Here is a 26,435-nt window from a genome sequence, read left to right on the forward strand (position 1 = left end):
GGTTACCAGTCAACATGCTCCCACACATGCCTGGGCTGGGGTCGGGTATGGTCTGGGAATACTGGCCTGCATTTTTACAAGCCAGTAAAACCCAGTCTGCTCTTCCCATACATCTTATAATTGGGCAGAGCGGAATTATACATGGGAATTCCGCATTGCACAATTTATAATCTGGGTGTTAATGCTGAAAATGTTTGACTCTGACCAAAGTATACAGCAATCCTCGACGTCTATGAATGAAAATGGTCTTACTCAAGTATGAGTGGCAGTGACTACAACACAAACTGTTAATTCAGTTACTAGGGCCGGATTCACAAGGGTAAATATACACAATTATATTTACTCATGTATATACTTATTGCTACACCCAGGTGTAACTCTACACCTATTTTTGCTAGTCACCATTTGCGATTGGAGAGTTACACCTAGGTGTGCTAACATCAGGGGATGGAGCCATCTACTTCTGAATTTAGTGCAAAGTTATTACCATTATCTTTTCACCTGATGGTGGATATCTCTGCCACTGTGACGGAGATCTCCTACAGGAAAGTATAGGGAAAATGTTTACTATTCTTTAAAAAAATATTTAGAATATTTTAAGGTATTTATTATTTATTGAAAAAAAATATAGGTTTCACGCCTGATATAGTTAGGAATTAGCATTTAACCCCTTCGATGCTATTGACGGAACGGTTCTGTCATGAGCGTCGGTTGGCCTGTGCTCATGACGGAACCGTTCCATCATGAGCCCGTTTGCTCAATACAGTGCAGCACAGTGCAGGAATCTGCGCCGCACTGAAGGTGTTAAAAAACCTTGCAAATTCACTTAAAAAACCATAGGTTTCAGGCCTTATATAGTTAGGAATTAGCATTTAAAAAACCATTGAAATTGCTCCTATATAGTTAGTTGTACTGACTATATTTCGCGCACCCGCAATCCACTGCTGATGATGTCACATATTACATCATTCATGACATGGTCAGTGATATCACTGATGACATCACTGATAACATCTCAAATGACATCACTGATGACATCTCGTTTGACATCACTGATCACATCACTGATGATATCATTCATGTGATAATACGATGCACCTCCTCACACTCTAATATAACCTTTGATACACCCAGTGTTAAATACAGACTACCATTCTTGAAACCATTGACACACCAATACCAGTTACTACATACGCACTCACTGATTCCTAGGTCTACACACACATTCACTCATTCACCCATAGAATCACTCATACATACAGTCACTCATCAATACAACACTATCATATGCACTCATACACCTATACAGACACTCACACACTGCCACTCATCCATGGAGTTACTTACACACCTAGTCAGTCATGCAAAGAATCAATCACACTTCCATTTCCTCAACTATACAGTTATACACACAACACCTTACTTATTCAAACATATACTAACACATACTTACTCAATTATACAATCACTGATACAAGTACACAATGATCCATACAGCCACTCGCACATTCACTGGCTCTCATGTATAGTCATTTATATATGCCAACTCTCACATGCACTGTTTTTTATATATGTACTTACTTGGACATGTAGCACTGAGATATCCATTCACTCACCAACACACCCAAGCACACAGTCAACCGCCCATATAGCTGTTTCAACATGCACTCTTGAACTCATACACCTAGTGAATCAACTGCTCACACATCTATGCACAGAGTCACACACCTCCCAGCCACCCACACACACACTCAGTCTCCCATTCAAATACTTGGGCAACCAATCAATAACCCATATAGCCACTCACTCTCAAATAACTTTATTTCGATTCCACAAAGAAATCATAAAAGTATACATCATTATAAAAACACAAGCTACAATAAAACCACTGTACATATCTACATAATGCTGATTTTCATAAACATTCACTATTGGTTTCTAATAGCAAGAGCTAATCTAATAGGGGTAGGAGATTTGATGGTACCCCTACCTAGCAAATGTTTGTGTAGGGGTGTTGGTCTTGGTGGGGGGATAGGAGGGGTACTCGGATAAAAATCATGCAGATCCCAAACGGAGATGGAGCCGTCATTATCGTGGGGCTGGGAGGATCGTAAGTAGGGGACTGTGTGCCTGTCCCTAAATTTGACTAGAACTAGGTCCCCGGGAATTTCTTTAGGTGATGACCCTAACCAACCCACCCTTCTAACACTCAGGATGCCACCGTCTTTGTTGGATGGGAGGGGTCTATTTTTTGATAACCAAAACAAGACCTTGTACAATAAGTCCTGATGCCTTTCAGGTCTCCCGTAGATGGGTGCAGGTACTCCTGCAAGAACAAGCACAAAGGGGGCGGCTTCTGGAGGCAAATCTATGCAAGCTACTCTGTTAGGTTCTGCTCTAGTAGCAGAGTATTTAGGTAACGCAGGTTTACGGGCAATTTTGGTGGCAGTTGAAGGTAGTCTCTTGGGAGGTTGTCTATCGGTTAGGACATTTTTTGTGGTATTGATCGCAGATGCTTGGGCGATTTTGGTAGCGGTGTGAGGTAGGCAGTTGGGGGATTGACTAACAGTTGGGACAGTATTAGTAGTGTGAGGCACTTTGGGAGCAATAGGGAGAGTGGAACAATCAGATCTAACAATCATTGTTGGAGATAAAGAATTGGCTTTAATAATAGTCTCTAGGCTTGTCAACCTGTCCCCTAAGATGTTGATTTGGTCAAGCAGGGGTTCTATTACAGATCTTAACATCAATTCAAACTGGGGTAATAGTTGTAGATGGGGGGATGCTACTTCGTCAGCCAGAGTTTCAGTGTGCATCTTGGATAAGGTAGGATTTATGGCAGACGATGAGGAACCAGTACAGAGTCTTTGTATTTTGGCTTCTGTTTCGTGGTCATTAACCCCGTCATGCTTCCTTTTCGCATTTTGGCCTTGTGACAGTCCACTAGCTTGACTGTTATCCTCCTTAGGTGATAGAGGTGGGTGGCAAGGTCTATCTGCGCGGGGGTCGGTAGTAGAGCCTTTTACGGGGGAAGGGGCTACAACAGAAAGAAAGTTAGTCCCGCACAAAGCATTTAATTCCTCCCAATAAGTCAATTTTTTCAGACTGACAGAGGTTTGTAGGAGGATCTGAGTTGGGTTAGTCCTGCAAAAAGTATTTAGTTCTTCCCAATAAGACATTTTTTCCGAACTGACAGGGGTTTGTGGAAGGGTTTGAGTTGGATATAGGGGTTGACGGCAATCAACGGTATCTGTTTCGCTGATAGTAGTAAGGCTCCTATGGCTCTGAATGTGCGTGTCCATTTCCTGGCCCGGGCATCGTTTTTTAATGAAAATTGGATAGGCCCCCTTGGATGTCATGATTTGTGTATTATGACTATGTTGGTGAGTCAGAAGTCCATAGGTCGTAATAGGCACTATACCTTCTCTAATAGGGATGCCAAGGGGAGTGGCCCGTCCCCGTCCTCCTCGTGCCGTTGAGGGCCGTAGAGGGCCCGCCCTTTGCCCACTCCGCGGGAATAGGAGCGAGATTAAATCAATGGAGATGGGGGGGGCGGGAACGCCGAGGGAAGAGGCAGCAGCTGTGAGGCACCGAGCCTGCTGGTCCTCGCAGTCCCTCGGCGTGCAATACACTTCCTTATCCTTTCCCTTCAAGGCAGCCCACAGAGTTCAAAAAGCGCTTTCAGACCGCAGGGATCCCACGTCGTTCTCCCCAGCAGCAGCCCACCGTGAGCGGCGCCCGCGGAGCGGGGGCCGCAAAAAGTATTTAAATTATCCAGGTGGGGGGCGGGAGCGCCGAGGGAAGAGGCAGCAGCTGTGAGGCACCAAGCCTGCTGGTCCTCGCAGTACCTCGGCGTGCAATACACTTCCTTATCCTTTTCCCCTCAAGGCAGCCCACAGAGTTCAAAAAGCGTTTTCAGGTCGCAGGGATCCCACGTCGTTCTCCCCAGCAGCAGCCCACCGTGAGCCACTCATATAGCTACTGATCAACACATGCAGCAGCTTACACAACAACAGACATACTGATGCACACATTCAGACAGTGTAGTCACTAACCCATGCATTTAGTAAGACACATTTAATCACTCACTCATACAGTCAGTCACGCACCTACTAAATCCTTCATCCCGACACTTATACATCCACTCATTCTTCAATATGTAAAACATATTTAAACTTTACAGAAACACACAGTCACTGGATGATGTCATCAGTGATGTCAAATGAGATGTCATCAGTGATGTCATTTGAGATGTCATGAGTGATGTCACTGACCATGTCATGAATGATGTAATATGTGACATCATCAGCAGTGGATTGCGGGTGCGCGAAATATAGTTAGTACAACTAACTATATAGGAGCAATTTCAATGGTTTTTTAAATGCTAATTCCTAACTATATAAGGCCTGAAACCTATGGTTTTTTAAGTGAATATATATATATATATATATATATATATATATATATATATATATATATATATATATATATATATATATTGCTTCGATTCCTCTCGTCTCCACATGTGTAGACAGAAGTCACGGCACCACAGCAGTAGGTGAATTACGTTATTTTATTATTATTTAAAACACCATGTGCAATTGCAAAAGGGACAGCCTACGCGTTTCGACTGCATTTAGTCTTCAACTATATCAGGTAACACTCCAAATGCTGTGACGAGCACTGTCAGGAGAGAAACAGACACTTTCATATGCCGGTTGCTGGTGCAATGCAAAGTTCTTTTATTCTTTAACCAGTGCAATTCAGAAAGTCGCGTTTCTGCGATCCTAGTCGCCTTGCTCATATATATTTTAATAAAAATCACTGATTAAGTATCACTAAATATTCATGCCTCATCTGTTCGGGTGACTTGGTGAGAAATAAAATAAAATACTTTCATATTTATTTATATTTTTTAAATGTCAAACTACTTTCATTTATTGAACAGTAGCTCCTATGGGGTATTCTTTTAATTCCTTGCCTTTATTATTTTCTGGCCCTGTGTGGTGCTTGACTTACTCCAAGGCTGGGCTGGAGTATGTGTAGGCTTGTTTTGACACTGTTAGGGCTGTAGTTACTTCAGAAGTGTAGCTTGTGAATTGCAATGGTCTTACTCTTTTGTGGGAGTTTATTTTGTACTCTTTCCAAAGCCCTCACTACATTTCCCTTAACCCCACCCATTCTTTAGATTCTCTGCCACCGGAGCAGAGATCTCCACACAGAAAAGACAGGAATGATGGAAGCGGAGGTCTCCGGCAGCAGGTTTGTAAATTTCATTTTGTAATAATAGTACTACTGTAGTACTACAAAATACAGTTTGTGATTCAAGCTCCTATTGTCTTCGGGGAGTTCGCAGAGGAACGCCCCATCATTGATGCAGTAGCAATGCAACGTCCTTTACGATATTTTGTGACAAATGCCACAGTCCTCAGTAGTGTGGGTTGGGAAGACAAAAAAAAGACATTGTCACAGTCAGGATGATGAGGGCAAGCATAGTGACAGAGAAACAAGGAGGGAGAAAAACACCCCAACGGAAAAAATACACATATTATTCACACTAACAGGAAAAAAACTGAAAAAATAGCAAACATTCTCAGACACCAGGAAAAGAACTCCGGAAAAATTGAGCATTTTTTCAAATGCAGCTGAAATGTAGGCGGAAGGTGTTCAAGATTCTTTTTTATGGAATGAAAAACAAATGGCCTAACTGACTCTGCTAGGCATGATGGGATACTACAGAGCCGAGATTCGTAAAAGGGCATGGCCAGTTTAACACGGTTCCAGTTGCAGTTTAGGTGTAAAAATGTACAGTTTTCCTTTTTTCATTTAATATCAATATAATGCAGTGGCGTTTTACGTCAAATGTATTAGGATATACCTAATTTGACAAATTTAATTTACTAAAATAGAAAGGAAAAAAACAAAGTGTTGGCTGATATGGGAATGTTTTATGGTTCCATTATATTTGAATTTGAACATCTGATTTTATTAAAAAGGTATTCTGGGATCCCACACATTATACCTTTTATGAATTCAGAAAGAATCCCATGATGGAAAGTGTTGGATCTGGCCCATTTTTAAAGGTCACCCCAGATTTTTGCTTTTTAAAAAAAAAAAATTTATAGAGCGAACTTGACCCGAATCGTGTATCAGAGCGCTTTACACAGCACTAGTTGCATTACATGAGCACAAATTCATTTTTGTTAGGCACGGGGAGATTAAGTGATGTGCCCAGAATCACAGAATGTTTAGCGTCATTGCCGAGACTCGAACCCAGTTCCCCAGATTCAAGGTCGACCGCCCTAGCCATTAGGCCAACTCCTCTCCCTTTCCTTTGCTGAACCTGTTTTTTGTTGGCTTTTAGTACTCTGCACACTTTACTCCTGCTGATCAGTGATAAAGTGCTTGTGATCCCCTTCTATACATGGTAATATTGGTATACACCTGATGGGTACATTTATTTTACTTTTAAGTCCCTAGTATATGGTACTATATGTACCCAGGGCATGTAATGTAAATACTACAAGAGAGCTGCAGCACTCATTGTACAATTCACTAAAATAGTACTGTAAAGCAGTTTTAAACTTCCATTTCGGGTTTGCAAAATAAACATTTTGTCAGACGTAAATGTTTCTTTTTAAAACTTACAAGTCACTCCTAAGATAGGCTCTAAAGTGGCAAAGGGCAGATGTATGTTATTTATGTTTTACCTGTTCCAACAGTGAAAAAGTCATAAAGTCGTTTTTTACCATAGCAAGGCTAATTCTTCCATAGACTAACACTGGGTTACCTTATTACTCTTAGTGAGTGATAACTTTAGTTTGGGAATAGATATAGAAATATTTCTTAACCCTCCTTTGAATTGTAATTTAAAATCCTATGTAATCGTAAAGTCAGGTTTAAGTTATTATTCCGTAAATTACACTTTTAGAAAGTTGGCATTTTCCTGCCTAAACCAAATGTGCCGTTCTGCCTGTGTCCAGGGTCACATGACTGTTAATAGCTCTCCTGTGGTGTTATATGTACTCCTTTCAGATAGGGGATTATATGACCTTGGGTGTGGGGAAGCGTGGTGTTCTCACGATTGGAATGGTTGGGGGGAAGATTGTACTCACCCCTTCTTGAGCTTCAAAGGGTAGCCAAAGGGCTGTGCCCACCTCCTTCCTGGTTTCTGAAACTGCCTGCTCTGTTACTGGCAAATGCAGCTCACACCTGGGCCTGCCTGCCCTTTGTTACCCTAGACAGTTTGGAGCCAGACCCTGGGGAAGGGGAAGAACTGAGTAGAACCAGTTATGGGGTAGACAAAAAGAGGGACCCGCACACACAGGTTGGCATTGGGTATAAAAGTGGCACCCTCAGACCCTCTCATCAGATCACTGCTGGAGCTGTAGTGGATTTGGAAAAATGACTGCCAAGCTGTCTAAAGAACAAAGACTGTACCAGCTTGCCTTAAGCCCAGGATCCTCAGAAGAAGACCCTCTACCTGGAAATGGACTGATCCTTTAAAACAAAAGTTTCCCTACATTAAAATAGGCAGGGTGTGTAGAGAAGACCAGCGCAGAAGAGGAGACCTTCTAGTCACGGAGGTCTAGCAAGAGAGAAGGGTACACTCCCAAAGATCAGTGGTGGACGTGATTTTATTTTAGTTACTGTGAAAGTGTTTACATGGGACCAACGTAAGATTTTGTGAAACCTCAGAAGGTACAAAATGATGAAATTCAAGTGGTTTGATCATTTGCCCCTGCACTGCATTTTTTACACTAGTTACCTGTGGAAAAGCTGTACAAGCAAACTAACTGGATACACACCCAGCAGCACCTTGAAGTATCCCATGAGGAGCCAGATGTCAGGAGATCCATGAAACTGTGTGAAATATTGAGCTGACTGTTAGCTCATCGTACAATTTAAATTAAATATGTTAATGTTAATGTTACTGGGTACTTATAAAGCGCACGGCTACTCCCAGGAGTGTCCCGGCGCTAAAGAAAAAGAACCAGTGACAGAGTCAGACAAGGCTCCCAGAGGGCCGCTGACCTAATGTGAGAAAAGCCAAGTTTTTAATCCACGTCTAAAGCTAAGGAGGTCCTGCACCTGACGTAAGGCTGGCGGCAGATTATTCCAAAGCTGCGAAGCTAACACCTGAAAGGACCGCCCGCCCATCCGAGAGCGGGAGAACCTTGGGATTTGCGAAAGCCGCTGATTTGAGGACCTCAAACTTCTGAGAGGAACATAGTGCTGGCATCTGTTTCTAAGATATAGGGCCTCGATGTTATGAAAGGCCTTAAAAGCCAGAACCAAAGCTTTAAAATGGGTCCTCTTACGTACTGAAAGCCAGTGCAAGGACTTCAGGTGAGGAGTTATGTGAGTCCTGAGATCCACCATAAGTATGGCCCTAGCCGCGGCGTTTTGCACCACCTGTAGGCGGCCAGGAAGGCCTAAATAGAGAACATTCACATAATCCAGGCGGGACAGAATCAAAGCTTGTACTACCGTTTTCCAATGGGAAAGCGGGAGCAATGGGAGGAGGTTTCTCAGCTTTTTCAGTAGGCCAAAACATGTGCCTGCCACAGCCTGGACCTGTGATTTCATGGACATGTCGGCGTCCATTTTCACCCCCAGATTCTTGACAGTTGTAGCTAGGGCGGCAGGAGGAGACATATTCTGTGGCCACCAATCACGCCACTCCTCTCCTGGATTATAACCAAAAAAGATCATTTCTGATTTTTCCTAATTGCACAGTAGTTGATTCTGTTTAAACCATTCAAAAACTGCTTGCCTACCCTTTGGTAGAAAAGCTGAAACTACCTGCTATTTAGGAAGAACTTTAAACCTACTTTGGTGATAATTATATTTGATTATTTATAAAGGGTTTTACTGCTGCTCGGACACTAAGAAGAAATCATGTTAATGTGTGCACTCAACAAAACAAAATAACATAACAGAAGAAAATTAGATATCACCCTAGAACTGGAAATACATTACATTGCATGAAGCCTAAAATCAGTAAAAAACTAAATCGATTAATTCTTTAAGGACGAAGTACCTTCAACTCTTGCATTGGCACTGCTGTTTCTGCCTTTGTTTTTGTTGGGCAAAACCCCAGCTGGCACAGGCCTGCCATGATATCCCCAAGGTGACGTGTCAGCACAAGATTGCCCAGCGAAGGATGGTGCGCCACTTCCAGCAGTGCGGTGCAGCTAATGAAGAGCCTGCGTGTTGCACTAGGCGTCCCATTGCAAGTCATTAGATCCTCAACCACAGCCCCAAATGCAGAGCGGCGCCTCAGCGGAACTCCAATGCCAGGCATGAGATATGCAGAAATACCCAAAGTGATGACAAACTGAAGCACAGACTGAACAGTCTTCTGCTGAGAGATACTCAAGGTGTCAGGAGAAAGAGCAGGAGCAGCCTCCGGGGTCTTGAGGTTGGGTTGTGATGGCTGGAAGGAGTTGGTTAACTCAACCATACAATGTTTCAAACACAGCAGCAGCAGTAAGGCTTCAGAGGTGAAAGTCCACGTGACATCTTCAGACTTCTCGAGCCATGTGGCTTGCTTGGCCATCTGCTCCCTTACGCACCTTAGCTCCTTGTATCTGGTATCATTATTAAGTTTCTCCTCAACAGAGGCCAGGTTGCGTTGCAAATTTTTAAGGAGAGCATCTCCCTTGGCTGTGCTAGGCGAAGCGGAGTCCAATTCTAAAAGAGTAAAAGAAACAAGTCACGACTTAGTTTGACATTATGTTTTTGTCCTTAACTTTGGAACACAGGTTTGCTTTCCATGACAGAACATGGCAATGGTTTGATGTTAGTGACCCACCAGGGTTCGTTACTCTCAAAGTACAAAAAAAATTAAAATAACAATAATTATATATATATTATATATATATTTAAGAGCCTCAAACACTGTGAAAGACAACTGCTGACCAACCTTGAACAACGCCTGCCTTTAGTTGACAGGATTAATGGACTCCACTTTATAGTCTTATTTTCATTTTTTGAAAATTTTGCTTGGATTGGTAAAGCTAAAAGCTGTTCTGTGGCTATGTAAATGATTTAAATACATTTTAGGTTGAGAACTTGACCTAGAGGCCAGCAAGGCATGTTTAATACTGTGGATGGTCACGGAAATTTTCTCTTTTGTACTTCAGCTGAAACAAATAGAAGAGTGTGAGCAAGATAAACAGAAAAAAGTAATGATGGCATGGTGTTTTAGGAGTATTATTAAAATATATCCAGATGCTTGTATAGTGCATTTTCACCTACGCCTCAAAGCCCTTGAATATTACGAGGAGAGCATGTTTTGAGTCTCTGCAAAACTACAATTTGGCAGTTGTGGGGAGAACCTTTATAAACAGACTTGTAATTGGTTCCAATTAATAGCCTGCTCCATCTGTTTGAGAACAGTTAAGCATCACAACACCACAGATTTAAACTGAGAGGAATAGACCTGTCAGCCATAAAAGTACGACAATGTCTATCAAACAATGCCCAAAATGCATAGATGTAAGACTAGGTAAAAAGCACAAAGCAACATTTTTCCCACTTAATAGAAAACATATTCACTTGTGGGGACATTGCCACAGTTGAACCACACAAAATATGGGGAGGCTTAATGCTCTGTGACAAACTAACTGCATCAATTATGTCTATCTTCATTTTGTTGTGGCACACTTCAGAGTGAAGCGTAAAGTCTCTAACACTACCTTGTGGGAATCATATACAAAGATTTTAAGATGGAGAGGGAATGCCATATCTGCAATCATTGGTTAAAAAAAAGGGAAAAATCATAAGGTGAGTCCTGTCCTGTACCGCCAGTTAAGGTTTTTAAGTTAAGAATGGAAAATGTCCTAGCTATCGCAATAGAAAGTTTCAATTCTATTAAGGACTCAGAGGTGAGGATTTAGTTTTTTCCAGCAGCCAAGAAGATTCACTTCAATAAAACTATGTTCCTAAGAGCCACTGCGGAAAACAAACAACATAACTCCAGCCAATCACAGCCCAACACAGTCCACAAAGCCCTGCTTCACTGCTCTTGCCCCCTCTTTCTTCCTATGACATGCGCTGCTCCAAGTGGTTACATTACTCCGTTTTTTTCATAGGTACTGACTCCGCCAAAAAGGTGTCAAATACTGCACTAAATTCACATTTAAACATGTTAGCAGCATCAGAGTAACACAAACTACCTAATGCCCTGACATCACTGGCGATTTGCTGAGATGACACCAGGCAGGGGAGCATTGCTAATTTGTCTGACAGCTCCTTCCTTGACAAATATTGTTGCTTTACCAGGAAAGAAACTGATTCAGAACGTTATTTACATCCCAGAGCAAAGAGTACCTAGGTACTCGAAGTAACGATAGACGGACACCTATAACCAATTTTCTGACCAGCGGGTGTTCTTCCATCAATTTTAATGTGCCCAGCTGAGATGGCACATCAGAAGGCATTTAGCGACCTGTAAGCTAGTCCTTGCTCCGCGATACATGTGAGGAAGTTGAAGATGCTGGCAAAATCTGACTCCACGGGATCCACATTCCTCTGTACACAACAACAAACCCAACTTGACATGCCTACTTATACCTCATAGCAGTCGCATCTGCCCATGCCCTGGAAAGGAGTGATTGAGCTTGTCACGAAAGGCCAAGGAATTTTCATAGTTCCTTGTAATCCTTGTAATCCTCCAGGCCATAAGCTAAGACATGCTGTCAATCTCCAGACAGTGAGCATTCCCCACAGGGTACCATAGATGAGCTGGGCAATGGGTGAGAAGGATTGGAGAATCCCATGAAAGTTCCACCAGAATTCGAACCCACACCTGAGACCTCCACATCAGAGTCCCACACCATCGAACCCACTATTTGCCTCCACACCTGTGCCGACAGGAAAAAAGGGGGGAAGCAAACCCCTGCTCCTTGGACCAGTCCTGTAGACAAGTGTCCATTGCCCCTGCATTCTGCCTTGGCCTCCAGCTGAAGAACCTGGGCAGCTATTGATCCAGTCTGGAGGCAAAACAGGTCCATAATGAATAGACCCCATTGTCTCACGAGCTTCACGAAAGACGTCAGATCACGTTTCTATGCACTTTCATCATGAAAATGTCGAGAGTACCAATCTATGACTGTATTCATTATCCCAGGCAGAAAATCCGCAGTCACTGAGATGTTCTTCTCCAGGCAGAATTCCTAGATGTTCTGCAAGAGCTCTAGATCTCGTCTTGCTCAGGTGATCGATATATCACACCGCAGCCACATTGTCCATTTTCATATACACCGTGGATTGGAATCTATCCTTGATCTGGAATTGCACCGCGAAGGATCCTGCTAGGAGTCCCAGATCGCTGATATGTAGGCATCACTCACAAAAGACCACAGCCTGCCTGTGGAAAAAGCAGCACACTGAGCTCCCCAGCCTTATCTGCTGGACGGACTCGATAACCAGATCCAAAATGGAAAGAAAAATGACTCATCCACGTCATGCTTCCATGTTGGAGAGCCACCAGACCATCTTTTTCTTTACCTCCTGAGGGAGTGGTCCCTTCTGTGAGTCTCTTCCGAAGATGGTGAGCCTTCAACCATCGAAGAGCCCTGTAGTGGAGAGGGCCTGGGAATATGGCTAGTATGGAAGGCGGCAGTAGGCTGACCAGACTTGTAATTTGAAGTAGAGAAGTTTCCTGTTTTTACAGTTATGCGTAATTCCTGCCTGATGTTTTTCCACTTCCTGGACGGGAGACTAAGTGTTGCCTGCAATGAGTCTATTACGAAACCTAGGAAGGCAATGGTCTGAGAAGGGGCCAAAATAGTTTTTTTTCGTCAAAGCCTAGATTCACTAGAAGAGATACCGTCTGCTGAAGGTGTTCCCTCAATTATTTGAGACACTAGTCTTTGACAAGAATATCATGCAGAGATGCATGATCCTTGTGACCAGAGATGGTCTATTGCTGGCCTGAGTATCATGGTGAAACACCAAGGCACTGATGATAGACCAAACGGGAGGGTTGTGAATTTCTAGGTCTGTGGGCCCCAGAAAAACTGTAGGAGTCTGCATAGTGGAGTATAGATAGGGATGGTGGGGTATACGTCCTTCAGATCCAGCCAGACCATCCAGTCGCCGTCCTGAAGCAAATTTATGAGGAGGTATATGCCCTTCATCTTTAAGTGGCAGAATGGGAGCTACTGGTTGAATTCCCGCAGGTAAATAACTGGCCGGTGGCCTCCGTCCTGCTTCTGCACTAGTAAGACAGGGTGAACTGAGACCGGGATAATCGCATCTTTTACGAGAAGGGATGACATTTCCTCTTGAACGAGAAAGATATCTTGACAGGAAAATAAAGGTTGAGTGTGTGAGCCCTGCCTGGGTGATCCAAAGAGTTCTATGTGAAAACATTATACTGTGTCTAGAACCCAGGCGTCTGACGTAATTACCCGCCAGTTGTGAAAACAATGTGCCTACCTGTCCCCTACTGAGGGAGACCACTCACCGGGGGAAATGGTATTGGAGAAGCCTGCATGTGATTGGCCTCTGCTGCCCCTGTATCATTGTTGGCCCCTGGAGGAGAAGTAGCCCCAAAATCTGGCCGAAAATTACCAGTGTACCTGCTAAGGGAGCTTAGTGGGATAAGCAGCCGACGTAGCATCCTCTACCACAACCAGCCTCCACAAAAACCTATGGTGTAAAGGTTCTCTTCATGGGTGTTTGTGCTGTGTCTAAGGGAGTGCCTGTTGCCACAAACTTCCCGAACTCCCTAATCAGACACTAATCTATGCACTTATTTGTAATTTGTAATTTGTAGGGGTATTTACAGAGCGCAACGGTCACTCCGGAAGGAGCATCTTGGCGCTGATTTCATGGTAGGAGATCAAATTACTTCCTAAAGGCTGAAGAATTAGATGGCTGCCAAGGTGTAGTCATCAGGAAGATTAAAAATCCAGGTTTTTAGTAATTTCCTGAAGTGTTTTTCTTGGGTTTGGGACCTCAGGTTTTTGGGCATGAGGTTCCAGGCTTTAGTGGCCAGGTAATTTAAGGTTTTGCCACCTTTGGTTTTCAGATTGAACCTAGCTGGAAGGATTAGGTTGTCATTGGCGGAGCGGAGGGATCTGCGTAGTGAGGGAAACGATTGATGAGATATTTCGGGCCGGAGTTATTAAATGCCCGGAAAGCGACAATAAGAATCTTTAAGAATATTCTTTTATGAAGTGGGAGCCAGTGTAAAGATTTTAAAGCTGCGGATATTGAAGATTTTCTGGGAAGCTTCAAAACTAGTCTGGCTGCAGAGTGGAGTACACTTTGGAGTTTTTTGAGTGTAGCTTTCTTAGCGCCAGCCAGAAGACCGTTGCAGTAGTCCAGGCGTGCGAGAACTAGGGCCACTGCTACGGTTTTTCTAGAGTCTATCCGTAAAAAGTCAAAACATTTTTTTAGAGACTTTATGATTCAGAAACATCGGCCAGCCACAGTCCTAACGTGTTGGTCGAAGGACAAATCGGTGTCGAACAGGACTCCAAGATTCCTTGCAGTTGTAACGGTCTGGGGGGGAGCGGCCGAATCTTCAGGCCACCATAGGCCTGGACAGAAGTTGGTATTTTTTCCCATTGGGGGGGATCTCTGTCTTGCTGGAATTGCATTTAAGATGGTTAATATCCATCCAATGAAAAACAGCCTTCAGACAGCTTTTGAGGTTTTGCTCCGCCTTAGTCGAATGTTCGTCTAGGGGCACAATGAGTTGCGTATCATCGGCATACGATGTTACGAGTATGCCGAATGACTCAATCAGAGATATGAGTGGAATTAGGTAAATATTGAAGAGGAGAGGGCTCAGGATGGAGCCCTGGGGGACTCCTGATGAGACCCTCTTCTCTTTGGAGAGGAAAGGGCCTAGGGCGATCGTTTGCGATCTGTCGGTTAAAAAGGACGTTATCGACGCTAGAACCACCTCTGAGATACCGATATCTTTCAGTCTGCTAATCAGAATGGAATGCGAGATGGTATCAAACGCCGCTGTGAGGTCTAGGAGAATGAGGACGGCATTCTTCTTCTGGTCCTGCAGCAGCTTTATAGAGTCTGTTAATTCAATCAGTGCAGTTTCTGTAGAGTGATGGGGGCGAAAGCCTGATTGTTGGGGGTGGAGTATGTTGTGAGACTTCACACTGTTTCCAAGCGCCCGACCACAGGTGCTCGGTGGCCATTACTACGACCACCACGTTCAACGGACCTCCACGGCTACTATTTACGCTCGTACCGGAGTTGGACATTGAGAGATAGAATTAAGGAACTTTCCTTTCGAAAATTAGACTCCCTGACAGACGCCCACACCACCTTGAACCATCGCCACACTTGAGCTTCTAAATTTCTGAACTCCGCTTGATTCAACATTTTGAAAACCCACTGGGCCTTCCCACTCGTTTCCAGTTCAAATAACACCGCTGCATATAAGAAGGTTACATGCCTTGAAATCCCAGTGCTAGTTGTTGCCTTATCCACAGTGGTTGTTCAAACAGATTGACAAAAAACTCTAAAATTAAATTATTTCGCCCTGACGAAGTTCCACAAGGCTAATGGAACGAAACGCGTTGGCTGTGCCTGTTTTTGAAAACTGTTAAATAAAAGAAGAAGATACTAAATACACTATACTTCCTTTGGACTTTGATTGTGTGCACCTTCCATTTTATGCTTTTGTTAATGATTGGGTTCACCACATCAATGAGTTGATGGAGAATTCTGGGGGGGCAGGGGTCAGAGGGTGACCCAGATTTGCATGCCAAGATAACTTCTCTAGTTTGATCTAGATTGACTGGTGTGAAGTTTTTAAGACTTCCAACTGGAATTACTTTCTGTGCGGATTTGCTTGAAGTCTGAGTTACTTGGGGTGGAGGGAAATTTTTTGGGATGGCGTCGATTTTCTCCTCAAAGAAGTCGGCAATTTGGTTACAAAACTCTTGAGATGGGGGAATTTCAGGTTGTAACGCTCTGGGCTGGGTGAACGTTTTCACTATCGAAAACAATGTTTTTTGTTTCTGTTTGGACTCCTTAATGGCGTTCGTATAAAAGACTTTTTTAGCTGTTTTAATGTTGGAATGGTATATTTTCCTCAGCAGAATATATGAAAGTCTGTCTGCCGTGTCGTACATTCTACGCCACTTGCGTTCGGCTTTTCTGCAAGATAGATGGGCTATTGCTAGATCTGGGCTGAACCAGGGGGCATTGGTCTTAGGTTTTTTATCCTTTTTTTCGGGGGCGATTGGGAGGTTCACGTGCTCTAATTTCCTGACAAATCCAGTTGTGGAAGAGATTAGTGTCATGTTCGGCGTCCCCGGTGAGATTTGGGGTCTGAGATTGGGTGATAGGATTTAACTCAAAGTTTTCCTGTATCACTTTCCAGTTGACGAGGTTATCCAGGTGTGAGCTGGGTTTACTGGTAGTCTGCGGGCGTAGGGTGTTAATATGGAACAGGATCAGTCTATGATCAGTCCATATTTGAGGGACAGGAGGTAGGGTTGTTAGAAGGGGAAGGTTAGTGCATACCCCATCAAGTGTATGCCCTAGTAAGTGAGTGGGCTGAGTAACTCTTTGATGAAGGTTGAACATTTCTAGGGTCTGTAGAAAGTTGTTGGCCTGTACGTCGGTTTTGGACTCAAGGTGTAAATTGAAATCCCCAACAAGAGTGAAGTGTGGGTATCTAAGGAGGAGGTGACCCAAGGAGTCACTCAGAGTGTCCAGAAATCTGGTGGCATTACCAGGGGGGCGATAGATTAATCCTCCTGAAAAGGACGAGGATTCATTAAGTTTGATGGAGAAGCCAAGACCTTCGATGTCTTTTAGGGGGTCTAAGTTGAAGGTGTGGCAGTTGAAGCGGTTTCTGAGTACTACGGCAACTCCTCCGCCTCTCCCCTTCAGTCTGTCTTGCCTAAAAATGGAAAAGCCCTGGGGGAGGGCTATAGCTAGATCAGGGTTGCTATCGTCCGTTAGCCATGTTTCAGTTATCAGGAGGCAATCGAGGTCTAAATTTAGGATAAGGTCTCTTATGTCTTGGTTGTGCCGACACATGGAGCGAGCATTGATCAGCCCTCCTTTAAAGTGCGGTATGTTATCCATGGGGTTGCTTACGGGAGTAGGTGACTTAGCTGGGTCTCTGTCGGAAGACCACCGGCAGAGTTTACAGCTAAAAGGACCGTTTAGGTTCTTCATGTCGAGTTTGCAATTGCAGTTGTTCATCCCGCGTAGATGGTGCAGGTCGTTAGGCTGGTACCTTACTGAGGGGGGCGTTAAGCCAGAGTTTCCTGCGCCTGTCGCGGACTTGGCGCGGACGGGCAAAACGGGCTTGCCTTAGGCGGGCCTTCGGCGCGCAAACGGCGCTCCCGCTGTGCTCGTCCGCTGAGCTTCCTGTGCATGCACATATCTAGCTAAGGGGGGTGTGGCCTCAAGTGGGCGTGGTCAGCGAGCACGCCTGTGATGATGGCGGCCGCTCAAGTGAACAGAAAGCGCAACAGCGTTCAGATCGGCTGTGCGTAGATGGAAGCGTTGGGCTGCTGCCTCAAAAGAGCAATGAGGGCGGTAAGCTTTGTGTTTCTGAGTCGCACTATTAAAACACAGCAATATAAGTGGCAGCAAAACAATTTTTAAAACAAGCAGAATGCAATTAGAAATCGTACCGCCACCTCCCGGCTTCCGCCTCAGGAGTGGGTTTGGAAATCAAAGTGTACGCTAGTTGTCAGCGTTTTTATAGGCTGGGCGGGGGTGTGGCCTCAAGGGGGCGTGGTCAGCGAGCACACCTGAGATGATGGCGGCCGCTCAAGTGAACAGAAAGCGCAACAGCGTTCAGATCGGCTGTGCGTAGATGGAAGCGTTGGGCTGCTGCCTCAAAAGAGCAATGAGGGCGGTAAGCTTTGTGTTTCTGAGTCTCACTATTAAAACACAGCAATATAAGTGACACCAAAACAATTTTTAAAACCAGCAGAATGCAATTAGAAATCGTACCGCCACCTCCCGGCTTCCGCCTCAGGAATGGGCTACTTCAGAATCGAAGAAGCAAGAGGGTTCTTGGTGGCACTTTGCTGAATGCCTGGTGGATGCTGGTAGCCATTGTTAACGCTCACCCTTCGGTGGCGTGTTCTACATCCATGCCCCAAACAAGCTGGTGTGGACTCCCCTGGAACTGTGTTGGAGCTTTTTTGTGCATTGTCAAAGGTGCCATTATAATTATTATTTTTTTATCATAACCTATCACACCAAGTAAGGCACAGAAAAGTATGTAGGAGACTTGTATTCAAGTTTTAAGCCACACAATGACATTTTAATAGCAGGGAAATGCAGGCATCAAGCAAGCTAATAGGAGTGTTATTTCAGAAGCAAACAATCACTTCATTAACCATCAGGATCAACATACTCTTCACTCAGAGCAGGCTCAAGAGCAAGAAAACGATCACACTATTTCACCCATACTTCCACATCCTCAAACCATATTGTACATCTGAAAATTTCCCACTGTCGGGTACCCAGGCGTCCAACCGCTCCAATATAACCCTGCCCATCAATTTGCAGGTGCAGTCAATTAAATAAATGGGGCAATAACATTTTGGGTCTGACCTGTCCCCTTTCTTAAAAATGGGGACTATTATTACAGATCCCCATGATTTAGGGGGGTCCTGGGATGCTATGCAGCTTAAAATGTTAGTCTGCAGAGGGAGCCATAAAGCAGAGTTGGCCAAAAACAGATCTGCTGGGATGCCGTCATGGTCAGGAGCCTTGTTTTTCACAGTTTGATTTAATGGCCTTTTGACTTCGTCAAGCGTCGGCTGAGCCAGCTCTGATGTCCCATATTTTAAGTTGGAGTAGTGCTCGCCATTAGCGCTGCAAAAACAGGAAAAATATTCTACCCACACTTCAGGCATGATTGTAACATCAATACTGCTATTGTGTGAGCTCAAGAGAAAATTTAACAGTTTTCCATAAGACTCTGGGGTCTTTACTTTGAAAAGCTACATGCAGTTGTTCCCAAGCTTCTATTCTTATATCTAGTTTGTGACTCCCTAGCACCCGTTTATAATCATATAGAAGATGTTCTACCATCAAGTTGTCCTAGGGATTTTTTCAGTGGCTTGACAAGTTTATTGTGGGATTGTGAGCAATCACTGTTAAACCACTTGCATTGCTTCCGGGATCTTATTCTGTAGTCACTGGATAAATCAGCAGTAATAGTCTCAGTTATTGCAGCAAAGGCCTTTAACATGAATGGTGGATTTACACTATTTTCCAGGCATTCTAAGACTTGGCTCATGTTGGTGGTCAAGATCCGTTGAAGAACGGAGTCTGGATTAACGGTAGACCACTCGCGCAATAACCCTGTGTTTTTTTATAGGTTATGGGACATCATTTAATTGTCCCAGAGGGGTCACCAGTTTGAATCTCTAAATGGATAGTTAGTGGGGGAAAATGGACTCCTCCTCCAAACCCAAGAGCTCCACCACTAAAATAAGCAAAGACATGCTACATATGTAGGAGCAAAGCACTAATAATTTAGGGTGGTTCCACTGACTCTACTGAATTGCCTCCTGCTCTAAGGGACTAAGGTCGTTGGAAGGACGCCTGAGAATGGCAATTTGACATATAAGAGAGCAAGAAAGAGGCTTAGATTGTATTGTTTGAGTTCTAGCCAGCTCAGTACCTTCGGAGAATCTGCAAGAACAAGAAGACAAATGGGGTTATGTTTGAGAACAAGACCCACATCATAATGCATAACTGGAATGAAGCGTTAAGAGGGATGGAATCAATCGATTATCAGTTGCTTAACCAGTTGATGGTGGTGGAGTGACCTATGAAGGGGTGCTACGCCTCACCCAGGCAGCACCTGTCAGATACGACTGAGAAGAATTCAGAGAAATATCCTGTGTTTTCCAACCAGTGGTAAGCCAACCAGGTGAACAAGGGGCTGGAGCAGCTTGGTTCCAGCCCTTAAGGGGAGACAAACTCCCAGCAGAATGGTTGCAAGCTGGAAAAGAAGGGCAAGAATGGTCCCCATTGCACCCGGTCGGGACAGAAGCCTAAGGGGAACTAGGTTTCCAGTCAGAAGCACAAAGTGAAGGGAGGAAGGTGTCCCCTAATCGGCTGATGTGGTGATGTGCTTAAAGTGCCACAGATATGAGCAACTATCTAGTTTAGCACACTCGCTAGGCAGCGAGCTATCTTTGGGAATGGGTACGAGAGGAAGCCATGAACGTCCGAGGAAGAGACACACGTGATCTCAAGCACATTCACCCAAACACCAAGGATTTTGTCAGTGACATGGATATCAATGGCAGAAGATTACTGTCCTGCCGTAAACCTAGGACTGTGGTTGAGAGGAAGTTTCTCATACTGAGAATATTCTCACAGGTACCATTGGCAATGGAACTCTATTGGCTTCCCTTGCTAGCCCTCACCCTCTTCCATACCAGCTGTATCATGTACTAAGCCATTAAGACCAGCACCCCCGCTCACACCTGTAGCCAGGTCACCACCACAATGCAGACTAAGAATTGTAAGAAGGTAAAAACAAGGCAATAGGCCTTTTCCATCCATGCACCCAGGATAATGAACATCATTCCAATATCCATTAGGACGCTCAAATGCTGTTCCAATTCAGTAGAGAGACTAAGATGCACCTCTGTAAAGTACACTACAAAACATTAACAGGCCATAAGCCAGCTTTTGCTCCCATCACTCGCTGACTTAATACACCATGTACAGCACTCTGCTGCTTTTTAGTTAAGTTGACGCTATTGAAACACCACATAATAAATACATAACAATTTGAGCTCAGATCCCCAAACACTATGAAAATGTTTCCACACCCAGCCAGGATGAAATGAGTCAGGGACTGCTTTCGCTCCCATCTAGAGGAGACGTGGCCTAGCAGTTCAGGTTGTATTGGTGCTATTGAAGTAGCAGGAAGCTCGATTTGTATATGGCTGGTCTCTGACTGGAGTGGCCAAGTGAGAAAAAAAAGATGAAGTGGAAAGGGTCCCGGGTAAATACCAGTGATCAAGACTATTTCAAACATATACCCATCATTTCTTTGTTTTCCTCCATTCAAAGAATGGGTTTTGGGCAGTAAGGTCTAGTATCAATTTTGTTTCTACCATAAGATCACAGAGAGGGTGGTGGGTTGAAAACTCCAGCGTTCTGGGTGAAAAGAACACAGGGGTAATCGACAAAGTTTCATTCTTTAGGGGACAAGAGCTATGTTTTGAAAGACATGTTTCCTGAACTAAGTAAATTAAAACATACATAGTATTCTGTAAGCATTGCACGGGAACGTAGAAGCATTTGCAGCTATATTTATTTTTCATAATTAAGAAATTTGAAAGCTAGGCAGGGTGTGCCGTAATTGAACATCTTATCCTGGAGGAATTATTTGTCTTGTTCATGGTACAGTGTATGTGCATTGTGAAGGGTGTTTAATTAGGTCCCAGGCGCAATGAGCAGCCAGGGTATAGATCACAGGAAAATGGGTTCTCTTAGATGGACATAATGGAGGATCCTAGTGGCAGCTAATTAGACTATTTTAAGTCCTCCAACAAGGCAGGTTTGGAAGATTAGCACATTGAAAGGAAGTCTCCAGGACAGCGTCTGTGTTTTTTCAAGCAAACGGCATCAACAAAAGGTTGCAGTGTTAAAATCCTCATCTTCGCAGCTTTATGGAACAGGCAGACTTAATTTTGAAAAACACATTTTTTAACACAGTTTTGGCATTTTTCTTGGAGATAGCCCATTTTTACTATATTTTTGCTTTCAATCTCCTTCCAGTTTGTGGTGTAAAAAGGGTATGAAACCCGTGGTGGTTCCCGGAAAGATATACAATTCTGAAAACTAGACATAATTCTGAATTGAGCAAGGGGTCATTTGTGTAGATCCTTCATGATTTTTCCAATAAAAAGTAACAGTTGAAATAAAACAAATTTGAAATGGAGTTGAAAAAAACAGCCATTTCTGTCTATGTTTTTATTTGTAACATCTTCTTAGAATGACAGATTTTCGAAAGCAGTATACCATTACGTTCTCTGGATCTTTCTGGTTGCAGGAATATATAGCGCTGAAAGGTTTTCCAAGACCCCGATGTACCCAGAGCCAACAACCAAGCTGCACCTTACAATGGTTTTTCATTGTGTAGAGACTATACAGCAAATCATATGGTATATTATGAAGAATGGAAAAACGGTATGAAGGAAAACTCTGTGTTTCTAAAATATACACCATATACTGAGTTTAGGAGCAGTGGTTATTTGTACATTCCTGAATTTATGGGTACCCGTACAGGCATGTGTTCCAGAGGACATTTTGTAAAATGTCTTCTGTGTTACACCCTTGCTTACATTTGAAAGGCCCAAATGTAGAGATATTCAATTGATAATAACAAATGCTCTAAAATTGTGTATTCCCACATGTTTCTCGATAAAAATGGTACCTCACTTGTGTGACTGGGCCTTGCGCTTGCAACACAAAATACTCCACAACTTGACCTAGGCGACATCATATTTCACCCAGCAGAATGCATGTTTTTTTACAAGGTGGCTAGCTGTAGATTTTGGGCCCCAGTTCAGCTGGCACTTGGGAAAACCTACCAAACAAGCAAATCTTTGAAAACTAGACACCTGGTGGAGTGCAGGGTGGGTGAATTACTGCACTCACCAGTTTTTTTTTAACTTTTACACAGAATCCCCTGAAAATTTCAAACTTTGTCTAAAAAAACTTTTTCTTGCATTTCTGTTAGCAAAAATCAAGGACACTGCAGGCAGTCACAATTTTCCTATCACACAGCGTTCCCCCACGTCTCCAGAAAAGAAACTGGGGCCTCACTTATGTGGGTAGGCCAAGGGCCCATGATATGAAAGGGTGGCAAATGCAATGTAGACACTTCACATTTTTCCACTGAAAACGATGGGTTTCTTTGCAATAGGGGTAGCTGTAGAAATGGGGGCACCGCTCAGCCGGCATCTAGGGAAACCTACCAAAACAGTACATATTTATAAACTAGACAACCGGGGGAATATAGAGTGGGGTGACTTGCATGGCTCCCACCAGGTTTTTGTACCCAGAATCCCATTCAAAATATAAACTTTGCCTAAAAAACATATTTTCCTTGGATTTCTTTTAGAAAACGTCATGGCATCTGCATGTTGTATCAAATTTCCTCCCACTCAGCGTTCCCCCAGGTCTCTTAATAAAAATGCTACCTCACTTGAGTGGGTGGGCCAAGTGCCTGCGACAGGGAAGGGCCCAAAACGTATTATGGAGACATCAAAATTATCACAAAACAACCTGGTTTTGCAAAGGGGGCACCTGCGGTTTTGGCCTTAAGCTTGGCGGCCATCTAGGGAAGCTGCCAACCCCAGACTATTCTGAAAAGTAGACACCCGGGGGAGTCCAGGGAAGTGTGGCTTGCTTGGATTACACAACATTTTCTTACCCAGAGTCCAAGGCAAACGTCCAATTTAGTTAAAACTCTACATTTCACTCACATTTCTGTGTGGAAAAGTTGTGGGATGACCAGGGATGCACACATTTCCTACCACCCAGCATTCACCCAGCACTCCCGATAAGAATGCTACTTTGGGGAACGATGGGTGGTAGGATTTTATGGATCCCAGCACATTCCTGTAGTTTACGTCATATAAATGCAAGGAAAACTTGTGTTATTATTCAACGTTTCACTTTTGCAGGTTATTCTGGTTAAGAAAACATTGTGGGATCCATGCAAGCCACACCTCCCTGGACTCCCCCAGGTGTCTAGCTTTCAGCAATGTGCTGGTTTGGTAGGTTTCCCTAGAAGGCCGCCGAGCCTGGGACCAAAAACGCAAGTGTCCCCCTTGCAAAAACCAGGTAGTTTTGTGATAGATAATTTAGATGTCCCTATAATACCTTTTGGGCTCTTCCTTGTCGCGAGCACTTGGCCCACCCACACAAGCAAGGTAGTATTTTTATCGGGAGACCTCAGGAACCGCTGGGTGGTAAGAAAAGTTGAGCCAGCCCGGTCTTCCCACAACTGCCCCACACAGAAATGTGAGGAAAAAAATATGTTTTTTTATCACTGGATCAAATTTACAAGGGCTTCTGGGTAAGTAAACCTTGTGGTATCCACACAAAGCATACCACATATTATTCCCTTAGTGACCAGTTTCCAAAATGATGTGTGGGCAGAAGGTGTTCACTACAGAGAGTATGCACTGATGGTAAAAAGCAAAACATCATCCAAACATTATTAGATACCCATCCACTAGTCAATCACAGGCATACTGGTTGGATTTGGCATGAGGGTAAATAAATGGTTAGTATAAAAAAAAAAACTTTATTCACCAATAACTTTATGAAATCAAATCCGCTAACGTCATTGGTACTAATTTCAACATCATATCAGAGAATCCCTGACTTCAGCTCTTGAGCTGTAAAGCCACGGCAAGGCTCCAACCGCTTTGCACTCCATTCACACACCTTTCATGCATTACACACAGAAAACCATTCACACTGCCATCTGCGGGCCCAACATAATACGACCCTTACATTTACAAACAGCGCCATTCAAGAGCCCATCACTCACAAATGCCAACAGGGCTAACACACCAATCACATTACCAAGCACCCAAACATGAGACGGCTGACAAACACACCTCAAGCAAATCAATACATATAGTGGCTACCAGATATATATATATATATATATATATATACATACACACACACACACGAGACGAATGACGAACACACCTCAAGCAAATCAATACACATACTGGCTACCAGATATATATGTGAGATCTGACCGATAGAGAGCCCATGAAGTATTTAATTGTGCACTGCTCTAGGTACTTTAAATCTGAACCCCCCTGCACCAAGTTCTCGTAATGCAAACAGTTTTTGGTATTTTTACTGACATATTAGTAATATGGACATCATGCTCTATATTTTTTTAAGATGTGACCGATTTTAACTTTATCTTTTAAGATTGCCTGCGCATTAAATCTCGTATACATTAAATAAATAAATTAAAAACATATTTAATTTTTTTTATTAAGTAGCAGATAGGATTTATATACCTGTGATATACTGTGCCCTGCAGAACAATCTTTATTACACAACAGACACACTGACGTGTCTGCGAGCTAAATGCACCCCATATTCTACCCCACTGCCCATAGCCCTGAGCATGAATTATGTGCCCCTGCACACCACACACTGTACTTACTCTTAACGCCATACTCAGCCCTGCTCACTACAGAAGTACAGGGTTACCAGATTATGCCATGTCACTGGGATACTCGGATTTTAGTACTGGGATTTTTCTGATAAATCAGTAAATTCTGACAACTGTACTTTTGGTTCCGTTTAATTAAACCAATTTGATGAACGAACTTGACAGCTACTTGTAAAATGACAACATAGGACTGTGTCGAGACGACACTGAGTGGTCTGGTAGCTCTACATACCGCCCACCACAAACTTTTCCCTGCACATCGCAAGCTTTGCATAATGTTTACACTGTCTGTACGCTACCCCGCTCCGCCACTATACATCTTCCCTTTGGCAACTCTAGAGTCTCCGTCACTCACCAGCCGGAGTTACCAGGAAGCCCAGCACCTCGGTGACAAGGGCTAGATTCAAACCCCCTTCCATCCCCGCGCCTGCTTCACTCAAGCAGACCAGAACTGCGCTAGACAGTGTTGACGCGTTACGTCAAATTAATGCGTCGAGCAGCCGGTTGTCACTGGGCGCCATCTTGGGTGTGGCGTACCTCGGGACTGCAGTTCATTATCTACCGCGTGTTCTTTAAGAGATCTGCCGTTATGTTGGTCGTGGTATAAAAGGGAACATCTGTGAGTTCTAACACTTAATGCATCACGGCGCTCAGATCATTATTGTGGTGAACTAGTTAAAATGTTTTTATAGGGGCAATGTAGAACAGAATGAAAGCAAACTCTGGGTTAAGCAGCGCTGATAGCTTTTGTCCCCATTCTTAGGAAATCCGCACACTAGTTCTGTACTATCCTGCCTTTGTACTTAACCAAGTGAAGTATGTACATTTGTTATGGTATTTATTTATATGTTAATTTTTCAAACGTTTTAAAGTAAATCAAAGTTGTTTACTGGATTTAACAAAGTGGGGGTGATTTGGTATTTTTTGTTATTAAAGCTCTTTTTTTTTAGCTTTATGTAACACAGATGTAGCCCAAAGGCATTAAAGCTCTATACATGCGCTCTGGATTCCATTACGATTTTTTTGGGGTATGCTGAGATGTGCTCTACACTGTAGATTAGCAGTCTAGCGTTCACGCTACGTCACCACGTAGCGTGAACGGCGGTCATCTTGGATTCGCGCGAGTGAGCGCGAGTCGGGCGCCGGAGCTGCAGATAGGCAGCAGCTTGCTCGGCACTCTCTGTGAGAGATAGTAAATTTCAAATAAATAACCTTACAACCT

General features: G+C 43.6%; 1 protein-coding gene across 1 annotated transcript in view; it reads right to left on the minus strand.

Annotated features, from left to right (window-relative positions):
* The window catches only part of TANGO6 (transport and golgi organization 6 homolog), a 579,124-nt gene extending 553,453 nt beyond the window's left edge, over window positions 1-25,671 (minus strand). The window contains exons 1-2 of the mRNA XM_086945772.1: window positions 25,569-25,671; window positions 9,044-9,696 (exon numbers count right to left, since the gene is read on the minus strand). Coding sequence (XP_086801898.1) covers window positions 9,044-9,696; window positions 25,569-25,632 — 717 coding nt within the window. The 5' untranslated portion in view covers window positions 25,633-25,671. The remainder of the gene's footprint in view (window positions 1-9,043; window positions 9,697-25,568) is intronic.
* Window positions 25,672-26,435: the final 764 nt, after the last annotated feature.

The sequence above is a fragment of the Lissotriton vulgaris genome, chromosome 12 (assembly GCF_964263255.1).
Source record: "Lissotriton vulgaris chromosome 12, aLisVul1.2, whole genome shotgun sequence".
Classification (NCBI taxonomy): domain Eukaryota; kingdom Metazoa; phylum Chordata; class Amphibia; order Caudata; family Salamandridae; genus Lissotriton; species Lissotriton vulgaris.